Source organism: Antennarius striatus, chromosome 16 (genome assembly GCF_040054535.1).
Source record: "Antennarius striatus isolate MH-2024 chromosome 16, ASM4005453v1, whole genome shotgun sequence".
Taxonomy (NCBI): Eukaryota; Metazoa; Chordata; class Actinopteri; order Lophiiformes; family Antennariidae; genus Antennarius; species Antennarius striatus.
Window position 1 is genome coordinate 376,399 of NC_090791.1, and position 11,102 is coordinate 387,500.

At 53.1% G+C, this 11,102-nt stretch overlaps 1 protein-coding gene across 2 annotated transcripts in view; it reads right to left on the bottom strand.

The window, feature by feature from the left end:
• Positions 1–436: 436 nt before the first annotated feature.
• The window catches only part of LOC137609981 (RNA binding protein fox-1 homolog 3-like), a 267,024-nt gene continuing 256,358 nt past the window's right edge, over positions 437–11,102 (bottom strand). For both annotated transcript variants that reach the window (XM_068337367.1, XM_068337368.1), the window contains 5 exons: positions 10,228–10,360; positions 6,747–6,786; positions 5,699–5,757; positions 2,655–2,733; positions 437–716 (listed from right to left, as the gene is read on the bottom strand). In XM_068337367.1, the coding sequence (XP_068193468.1) occupies positions 672–716; positions 2,655–2,733; positions 5,699–5,757; positions 6,747–6,786; positions 10,228–10,360 (356 nt within the window). In that variant the 3' untranslated portion in view covers positions 437–671. The remainder of the gene's footprint in view (positions 717–2,654; positions 2,734–5,698; positions 5,758–6,746; positions 6,787–10,227; positions 10,361–11,102) is intronic.

The following is an 11,102-nucleotide window of genomic DNA, read 5'->3' on the forward strand; positions in this document are numbered from 1 at the left end:
CACACACACACTCACACACACACTCACACACACTCACACACACACACACACACTCACACACACACACACACACACACACAAACACACTCACACACACACACACACACACACACTCACTCACACACACACTCACACACACACACACACTCACACACACACACACACACACACACTCACACACACACACACACACTCACACTCACACACACACACACACACACACACACACACACTCACACACACACACACACACACACACACACACTCACTCACTCACACACACACACACTCACACACACACACACACACACACACACACACACTCACTCACTCACACACACACACACACACACACACTCACACACACACACTCACACACACACACACACACTCACACACACACACACACACACACACACACACACACACTCACACACACACACACACATGCGTCATGCTGCAGAGGCTCATGGTTCTGGTGCAGCGTTCACAGGTGATGCACGTGTGCACAGGAACAGAAACAGACCCACGATGACATCACACAGGTCGCTGGAGGGGGTGTCGGGGGGTCGGCGTGGGGACCTGGAAGCTTTAGTGTGGTTTAGCTCCACCAGGGGGGGCGGGTGTGTCTCTGTGTTAATAGTTTATCTGTTCTTTAGTCTCTGGTTGTGTTAGTAGGGGGTGAAGCGACTGTACCCCCCCCGGTAAAGGCTCGCCTGCAACACCAAAGATGAAAAAGACCAATCAGTATCCAGAGACAGGCGGGGGGGCTTCTTTGTCCACAAATTTCCTTCCTTTTTCCGTTCCAGTTATTTATTGGTTGGTGTCAGCGAGCCAATCAGGAGGCAGGTCGTCTGTCTGAACTGTAGCTGGAGTGTGTCGGGACGGGGGCGCGTCGGCGGGTGGGGGGCCCTATCTTTAATTTATTACATGAAGCAATGAGTGGAGAGAAAGTGTTCCTTCTGCTCCGGACGGGGGGGGGGGGCAAATCATTCCGTTTGAAGCTGCAGCACGAGATCGAACCGACCGGCAGCCTTTAGGTTTGGATCGCAGGGGGGGGGGGCAAACCACCACAGGATATTAGCCCTTAGATTTAGCACCATGCTCAGGATATCTAGGGCAGACACACATGAAACATGCATGCATGCACACCTGCACATGTGCACAGACACACACACACACACACACACACACACACACACACAGACACACACACACACACACACACACACACACACACACACACACAGACACACACACACACACACACACACACACACACACACACACACACAGACACACAGACACACACACACACACACACACACACACACACACACACACACACACACACAGACACACAGACACACACACACACACACACACACACACACACACACACACACACACACACACACTCGCTGCTCGGCTGAAATTAAGAATTGAAAACTGCAAAAGCTACTGAATGTCTTCAAAGGTTAATTCTGCCTGATTCAAGGGGGAGGGGGGGTGCTCTCGCACCAGAGGGGGGGTGCTCTCGCACCAGAGGGGGGGTGCTCTCGCACCAGAGGGGGGGTGCTCTCGCACCAGAGGGGGGGTCCTCTCGCACCAAACCTTCATCTGTGAGACGTTGGTGTTTCTGCTGGAAACCAGGAGGATCTCCAGCCTCAGAGGAACTCATTACTGTATGTCTGCAGAAGATTCCTCTGATTAAAGCATTAAGACGGGAGACGCCTGACCACTGCCCGTGTCCACACACACACACACACACACACACACACACACACACCCTAGCTGCCTGAACACACACGTTAGCGCTGACGTTTGGGGGGGTCAGATCTCTACAGGACAAACGAAGCGTCCGAGAAAATGGAAGGAAATTTGGAGGAAAACAGAAGAAATAAAAAACATTGAAACACATTTGAATGAAACGTCTTCATTAATGAGAGCTTTTAGCTAGCAGCTGCTGGGGGGGCAGGGGGGGTCTACGCCTCTGTTGGGATGTGTTTGAAGACTCGCATGTCGGATGTTAATTTAATCCTCTCTGGAGCAGAGAGCACCCCCCATCAGGCTCTGGGCAGGAGGGGGGCTTCGTGTCGGTTACGTCCCACGGCACACTGCTGCATGCGTTTGATGGTCCTGAATCTGTAGGTTTGGTCTGGGGGGGTCGGGGGTCGGGGGTCGGGGGTCGGGTCCCGCCCCCTGTTCTTCATCTGTTTCATCTTTGATGTCACAGGAGCTACTAAGCTAGCTAGCTAAAAACACACATTAACATTCTGTCACGCGTGTTCGGCTGGATGCATGGTTGGATGGCGTCGGTCTGCGGCGGGATGCTGGATGGATGTGATGTAGGGCTGCTTGTTTGCAGTGACACTCGTTCTGGTTTCATGAGGCGGCGCCACACAAGGGTGTTGCCTTAAATGTTGGAGCCAATTCTCACGCACCGGAGTTTTAGGCAGTACTGCTCGGCTCCAGCAGGGGGCGCCAGACAGCGACGAAAACCAAATTCATTGATGAATAAATACATCAATAAAAACCAGCGGCGGCTGCAGCCTCTGGTCTTTATTCTGTGCGTGCGTGTGTGTGTGTGTGCGTGTGTGTGTACAGATGCATCAGACGGCAGCGGCAGCGGCGGCGGCGGCGCGTTCACTCACCATAGTCCCCACGCTGTACGTGGCGGCTGGGCCGATGGTGTGGTGGTACGGGTCTGCTGTTGCATAGACTCTGCCATAGCTGCACAACAAGAGGCACAGGGGAAATGTGAGGCACAGGGAACATGTGAGGCCCAGGGAACATGTGAGGCCCAGGGAACATGTGAGGCCCAGGGAACACAAGAGGCACAGGGACCATGTGAGGCACAGGGACCACGTGAGGCAGAGGGACCACATGAGGCACAGGGAACATGTGAGGCACAGGGAAAATGTGAGGCACAGGGAAAACAAGAGGCACAGGGAACACAAGAGGCACAGGGACCACATGAGGCACAGGGACCACAAGAGGCACAGGGACCACATGAGGCACAGGGACCACAAGAGGCACAGGGACCACAAGAGGCACAGGGACCACATGAGGCACAGGGACCACATGAGGCACAGGGACCACATGAGGCACAGGGACCACAAGAGGCACAGGGACCACGTGAGGCACAGGGACCACATGAGGCACAGGGACCACATGAGGCACAGGGACCACGTGAGGCACAGGGACCACGTGAGGCACAGGGACCACAAGAGGCACAGGGACCACATGGGGCACAGGGACTACATGGGGCACAGGGACTACATGAGGCATAGGGAACATGTGAGGCACAGGGATCTATCATTGACGGGCAGAGCAGAACACTCTGCTTGTTGCCCCCCCTCCAGTCAACTCTTTCAAGTCTATAACAAACTCAATTACCCCCCCCCCCCATTACCTGCCCCCCCACCGGGGTTCCTTCATCCTTCATTCATTCCTTCGGGGAGGGGGGGTACCGAGCAGAGAAACAAAGCACTGCTGCTGCGGGGCTTTGGCTCAAGCCCCGTTCTTTTTTACCCACGATGCACAGGGGCTCGCGCCCCGTTCTTTTTTACCCACGATGCACAGGGGCTCGCGCCCCGTTCTTTTTTACCCACGATGCACAGGGGCTCGCGCCCCGTTCTTTTTTACCCACGATGCACAGGGGCTCGCGCCCCGTTCTTTTTTACCCACGATGCACAGGGGCTCGCGCCCTGTTCTTGTTTACCCACGATGCACAGGGGCTGCGCCGCTGTCTTTTCATTGCTGCTGGTTTGGAACTAATCCCCAGTCTGTTTGTTTCTCAGCTGTAAATGAGGATCTGTGCAGCGGCGATAACGCCCCCCCCAGGGGCGGGGGCAGCGACTCAGGCAGGAATTAAAGGAAACAGAGCGGTGGGGGGGGGGCTAAAGGCGGCGCGGCCCCCGGAGGTCAGCGGGGGGGACATGAAATCAGAGCGCTGCCTCGGCTCTTGGGGAAGTAGGGGCCATGAGCTGGTTGGGGGGGGTCCCCCTGGTGCTCTTATCTTCAGTGAGCACTGACCCCCCCCAGCACTCTCAGGCTAATATTTCTCCCCACCGGCTCCCAGCAGGGCGGCACTGCTGAGGAGCTCAGGTCACCCCCCCAGCACCACCGGGGCCGGATCAGCGGGTCGGGCGACGCCCAATCCCCACGCCCTCTTCCTGTGATTGGCACAGGCATCTGGTAGGGGCGTGGCCAAACCCGGATCAATCCGACGGATGTGGGGGGGTCCCATTCCAACCGTCAGCAAATTATATTAAATCCCGGGGAGGAGGAACGGTGACAGGAGCAGGGGGGGCTCAATCAGTCGGACAGAAAACACAGCTACTGTCCAATCAGAGCGCGGGGGCGGGGCGTCGCTCCAGATAAACCTTACATCATCGATACGGTCTGCAGGCGCTCAGGCGGGGGTTCGTTCTTGACGTGACATGTTCAATCCCTCCCCACCAACCCCCCCGGCTGACAGCGGCTCCCAGGGACCAGAATGAATCAGTGACCCCCCCTCAAAGGGAGCGCACCTGAACTGGAGTGGCATAACTCAGGAGTGATAGAGTTCCCCCCCACCTCCTGTTCTGAGACCTGAGGCCATTCATAAATACCACAGTGATACCCCCCCCCCCACCAGAAGCAGTGAGCGCCGCATTCATCACGGCGTTTTTCATCCAGTCCAACGAGGTTAGCCTCTCCCCCCGCCGCTGCCAGCTGAAGAGAAAACACGCGTTTGGCTAATAGATGTGATAACCGGGGCGGGATAAAGACCGGGGGGGGCGGGGCGGCCGGGGGGGGCACAGAGCGCGGGCAGTGCAGAATGCTGATGAAGCATCCCATTCATCATGCGTGTGATCTTCGCTGCTGCTTTCCAACAACGATGTCGTTAACCCCCCCACCACCCCCACATCGCATCATGTGGTCAAGTCCTTTGCCTTATAAGGTCGTTGGTTCTCTCCATCTATTTGCAGCCTAAAAGATTCAACCCTCCACCCCAGGCATGCTGGGATACGTCAGATTTGACAGATCAGCGTACCGTAAATACTGGACTATGAGCGCACCTGAATTTAGACCGTACCTGTTTATCAGGTACCGTCTATAGACGGTACCTGTTTATCAGGTACCGTCTATAGACCGTACCTGTTTATCAGGTACCGTCTATAGACCGTACCTGTTTATCAGACACATTTACACACCTTAGCCCGTAAACAGGTTAGCATATGGCTATCAGTTAGCCGCGTCAATGTTCAGAGTTACTGTCATCTGTTCTACGTTTAGACTTTTACTCAATTAAATGTCAGTTTTACCCCGACTGACCAAAACATCAAATTTTTTGGAAATAAGGAAAACAAACAAAAAATTACCAAAAAAAAAATTATTTTTGTAATTTTAATTTTCGTTTTTTGTAATTTTTGTAATTTTTGATTTTTGTCTTTTTTTTTTAGCTTTTTTGGAAACAATAAAATAAAATTGATCATGTAGAATATGAACCACTTAAACGCATATTTATTACAAATTATGACCCAGTGAAAGCATCGTGCCGAGCCAATCAGAAGCAGTGATGGGGTCACATGACCGCGTACAGCCGTTAGTTTCAGTGTTTTTTAGGTTCCTTAATGTGAAGTTAATCTACCGGCGTGTTTCAGCTGAAACATGTGATGCTGATGACATCACGTGATGGGCGTGACCTCACCTGTCACTGTACGCAGCGGTGGTGGTGGGTTGGGCGAACCGGTACGCTGCATAGCCCCCCTGCGGAGACACAACGGATGATTACACACACACACACACACACATTTAAAAGGCCCTAACTGTGACATGTCCCTGCCCCCCCCCCCCCCGGACTGCAGCCCCCCCTGCAGACACCAGGGGGGGCTGTTTGGATATGGGAGACGTAGTTAGATGGGGGGGTCCTTCATAGAGAATGCAACCTTTCTCCTGCACCGACTCCCCCCGGCTCACAAATGAAAAAGTGGTGCACCACTGGGGGGGGGGGTGACGGAATGAGAGACCTGGCTGTGGGGGGGTGGGGCTGTTCTCCTGCTGTTTTTCTATTAGTGGCGGGGGAGCGCGTGCCCCCCCCCCCCGGCATCCATATGGCAAGGGGGGGGGGCGTTAATAACACATGTTTTCATTCATTTTTAAACTGGAGGTGGAAAAAGGTGCAGAAAGAAGTCGGCTGGAGTGTGAGATGAGGCCCTGGCTGTGACATCATCAGGCTGTGACATCATCAGGCTGTGACATCACCACGATTGTGACATCACCACGCTGTGACATCACCACGCTGTGACATCATCACGCCGTCTGCTGACGGATGGAGGACACCGGGGGGGGGGGGAGCTGTGAAGCAGTGCAGCGGTCAGCGCTGAAGCACCGGGGGGGGCGACGTAACGGATGGGCCGGCCCGGCCCCGGGTGGGGGGGGCTGCGGGGGGGATACCCCGGCCAGGCCCTCCACACCAGAGGCTTGTGGGGGGACTGCAGACCGACCCCCAGTGAGACGTGACCTGACTTGACGCGGGTCAGAACTGCTGCCCCCCCCCTGGGTCAGAACTGCTGCCAAAGTCTGAGCTCATGGTGGGGGGGTGCCAGGGGGGGAACAGAGGGTTAAATTCTGTCGGCGGATTCTTGGCAGGAAGAGGCCTCATCGACGCCGACTTGGCAGCGAGACGCTGGGGGGGGGCCTGAGAGATCACCTTCTCGTCTGCAGCACTCGTGTTTCATGGATGGGGGGGTACTCACATAGATCTCTGCTCCGTAGAAGCCATCCTGGTACACCACCCTGAGGAAAGAAAGGACGAGAGGAGCATTAGCTGGTGTGGCGCTGGAGCCAACCCCCCCACCCTGAAAGCCCCCCTGGTCCCGGTGGGGGGGGCTGCGGATCTTGAAGCCGTCTCACATCCACATCCAATTTTCTGCTCCGGTACGAATGTTGTCTCTCCAGTCGCTGCAGTGTTGTCAGGGGGGGGGGCATAGCTCCATCACATGACTCCGCTATATAAATCAAGCAGCTGCCGGGGGGGGGGGGTGTTCCAGTCCCTCTGCACTAAAACGGACCCTGATCCAATCACAGATAGACGCTCCAGCTGGGACCTCTCCCACGACCACACGGGCCCCTGCCGATAAGAACCCGTGTGAGGCTGGCTCACAAAGCCAGGAGATCAACGCCCCCCCGTCACAGTCCGGCGAGATCGCTGGTAATACGCTCCCTCAGCTCTCTGCTGCTCCCGGTGGCTTTGTTAGGTCAACAGCAGAGCCGCAGGATGAGTTCAGGTACGACATACAGGGACTGGACCCCCCCCCCGGGGGCTGGGGGGGCACATTAAAGAGTCAGCAGGACCTGGAGTACACCTGCAATGCACCTGCTGGTGTCGGCCTGATTTCAGCCTCACGCATTCCATCATTTCATCACGGACACGTCTGATGCGGGACGAGTCACGGCACAGGTTCGCCCGGCTAACATGGAGTCAAGACATCTGGAGTCATGACGTTTGAGTCACGTCGTTTGAGTCACGACGTATGAGTCACGTCCTTTGAGTCACGATGTTTGAGTCACGTCCTTTGAGTCACGACATTTGAGTCACGTCCTTTGAGTCACGACGTTTGAGTCACGTCGTTTGAGTCACGACGTTTGAGTCACGTCCTTTGAGTCACGACATTTGAGTCACGTCCTTTGAGTCACGACGTTTGAGTCACGTCCTTTGAGTCACGATGTTTGAGTCACGTCCTTTGAGTCACGACATTTGAGTCACGTCCTTTGAGTCACGACGTTTGAGTCACGTCGTTTGAGTCACGACGTTTGAGTCACGTCGTTTGAGTCACGTCCTTTGAGTCACGTCCTTTGAGTCACGACGTTTGAGTCACGTCCTTTGAGTCACGTCCTTTGAGTCACGTCCTTTGAGTCACGACGTTTGAGTCACGACGTTTGAGTCACGTCGTTTGAGTGACGTCCTTAGAGTCACGTCCTTTGAGTAACGACATTTGAGTCACGACGTTTGAGTTACGACGTTTGAGTCACAACGTTTGAGTCACGATGTTTGAGTCATGTCCTTTGAGTCACGACGTTTGAGTCACGTCCTTTGAGTCACGACGTTTGAGTCACGTCCTTTGACTCACGTCCTTTGAGTCACGACATTTGAGCCACGATGTTTTAGTCACATCCTTTGAGTCACGTCCTTTGAGTCAAGTCCTTTGAGTCACATCCTTTGAGTCACGTCGTTTGAGTCACGACGTTTGAGTCACGTCCTTTGAGTCACGTCCTTTGAGTCACGTCCTTTGAGTCACGTCCTTTGAGTCACGTCGTTTGAGTCACGATGTTTTAGTCACATCCTTTGAGTCACGTCCTTTGAGTCACGACGTTTGAGTCACGTCCTTTGAGTCACGACATTTGAGTCACGATGTTTTAGTCACATCCTTTGAGTCACGTCGTTTGAGTCACATCCTTTGAGTCACGTCGTTTGAGTCACGTCGTTTGAGTCACGACGTTTGAGTCACGTCCTTTGAGTCACGACATTTGAGTCACGTCCTTTGAGTCACGACGTTTGAGTCACGTCCTTTGAGTCACGATGTTTGAGTCACGTCCTTTGAGTCACGACATTTGAGTCACGTCCTTTGAGTCACGACGTTTGAGTCACGTCGTTTGAGTCACGACGTTTGAGTCACGTCGTTTGAGTCACGTCCTTTGAGTCACGTCCTTTGAGTCACGACGTTTGAGTCACGTCCTTTGAGTCACGTCCTTTGAGTCACGTCCTTTGAGTCACGACGTTTGAGTCACGACGTTTGAGTCACGTCGTTTGAGTGACGTCCTTAGAGTCACGTCCTTTGAGTAACGACATTTGAGTCACGACGTTTGAGTTACGACGTTTGAGTCACAACGTTTGAGTCACGATGTTTGAGTCATGTCCTTTGAGTCACGACGTTTGAGTCACGTCCTTTGAGTCACGACGTTTGAGTCACGTCCTTTGACTCACGTCCTTTGAGTCACGACATTTGAGCCACGATGTTTTAGTCACATCCTTTGAGTCACGTCCTTTGAGTCAAGTCCTTTGAGTCACATCCTTTGAGTCACGTCGTTTGAGTCACGACGTTTGAGTCACGTCCTTTGAGTCACGTCCTTTGAGTCACGTCCTTTGAGTCACGTCCTTTGAGTCACGTCGTTTGAGTCACGATGTTTTAGTCACATCCTTTGAGTCACGTCCTTTGAGTCACGACGTTTGAGTCACGTCCTTTGAGTCACGACATTTGAGTCACGATGTTTTAGTCACATCCTTTGAGTCACGTCGTTTGAGTCACATCCTTTGAGTCACGTCGTTTGAGTCACATCCTTTGAGTCACGTCGTTTGAGTCACGACGTTTGAGTCACGTCCTTTGAGTCACGTCCTTTGAGTCATGACGTTTGAGTCACGACGTTTGAGTCACGTCCTTTGAGTCACGTCCTTTGACTCACGTCCTTTGAGTCACGACATTTGAGTCACGACGTTTGAGTCACGACGTTTGAGTCACAACGTTTGAGTCACGACGTTTGAGTCACGTCCTTTGAGTCACGACGTTTGAGTCACGTCCTTTGAGTCACGACGTTTGAGTCACGTCCTTTGACTCACGTTGTTTGAGTCACGATGTTTGAGTCACGTCGTTTGAGTTACGTTGTTTTATTTTATGTCAGTTTTAAAAAAAAATACAAGAAAAAAATAAAATCAAGTTTACATCATTTTCCTCCACTTTATGTCCGTCTGACACAAACACTGAATCGTTAAATCACTATTAAACCGTTACAAACACATGACATGATGAACAATACTGAACAATAAATCAGAATAAAACACATAAAAACATATTATTAACCCGCAGCAACCCCCGTGACCCACGATGAGGAAGAAAAGACGAAGACGAGATGGAGACGAGATAGAGACGTTTTTTCTGTACCGTATTAAAAATATAAGTTAATTATTTGACAACTTAAAATAGATTCATATTAATCAAATATTATTACAATACATTTATTAATAAAGTTCATTTCAGAACTGTTACTGTTTATCTACGGGTTAGTCTGGAGTTAATTCAACTAATGTCCGTACGATTAACAGCGTACGTCCAGGTTTACATGTAGAAATACACATGTTTATAAATATAAATATACATATATATACAGTACATATATACTGATGATGATGGCGTGTATGAATATTACCCGCACACAGGACGAGTCTGATGGGGGGGTACTCACGCTCCGTAAGCTGGGATGGGGGGCGGCGGAGGAGCCGTGCGGAATGTGTTGTAAACAGCCCGCCCCCGCCCTCGCAGGTGGGCCCCCCGATAGGCCACGGTGGCGCCGGTGGCGGGGTAGGGGAACCCTGTGACTGAGAGAGGAAACGACTTTGAGAACATCCTGCGCTCGGCGCCGCTCACCTGGTGACAGAATGCATTATGGGAAGACACGGAAACAATAGATTTAATCTTTTCTGGGCGCGCCTCATCGAGCAGCCCCCCCCCCCCCACCTCGCCGCTTTATGCCCGACTCAGCAAGGATCCACATTTGCTGTACGCATCCCCTCCTGTGGGGGGGGCGGCCTTGATGAGAGGCAGTAATGGAGGCGACGAGTCTCACACCGCGGCATCGCGTAGTTTAGACACATGGGGGGGTCTTCTTCAACCTGACTTGATGTTCAGAACTTCCCCCCAGGGATGAAGGAGCAGATGGGCTCAGGCCGGAACCGCGGCGCAACCCCCCCATCTGGGATCGTATCTAGCTAAGTCATGCATGTGGCTTTCTACAGGAAAGCCACAGTTAGGAGCGGGGGGAGTCTGCACCACCAGTCACTCCTGGGGGAGACGTGGTCAACCCCCCCAGTGAAGGTGTCTCCTGTTCTCCACCAATCAGAGTTCCCTCACATCCCCATGGAAGTCACCCCCTCCCCCACCGCCGAGCTCATCCCCACCCCCCCTTAAATCTTCATCTCCAGCAACAACCTCTTATCACCCCCCCCCACCCCGGTCCTCTTCTTTCCATTTGCGTTACATGTTTGTGGGTGAATCCATCACGGCTGCTGGCGTTCGTCCAATCAGAGCTCACCCTGCTTTGGAGGGGGGTGACTCCCGTAA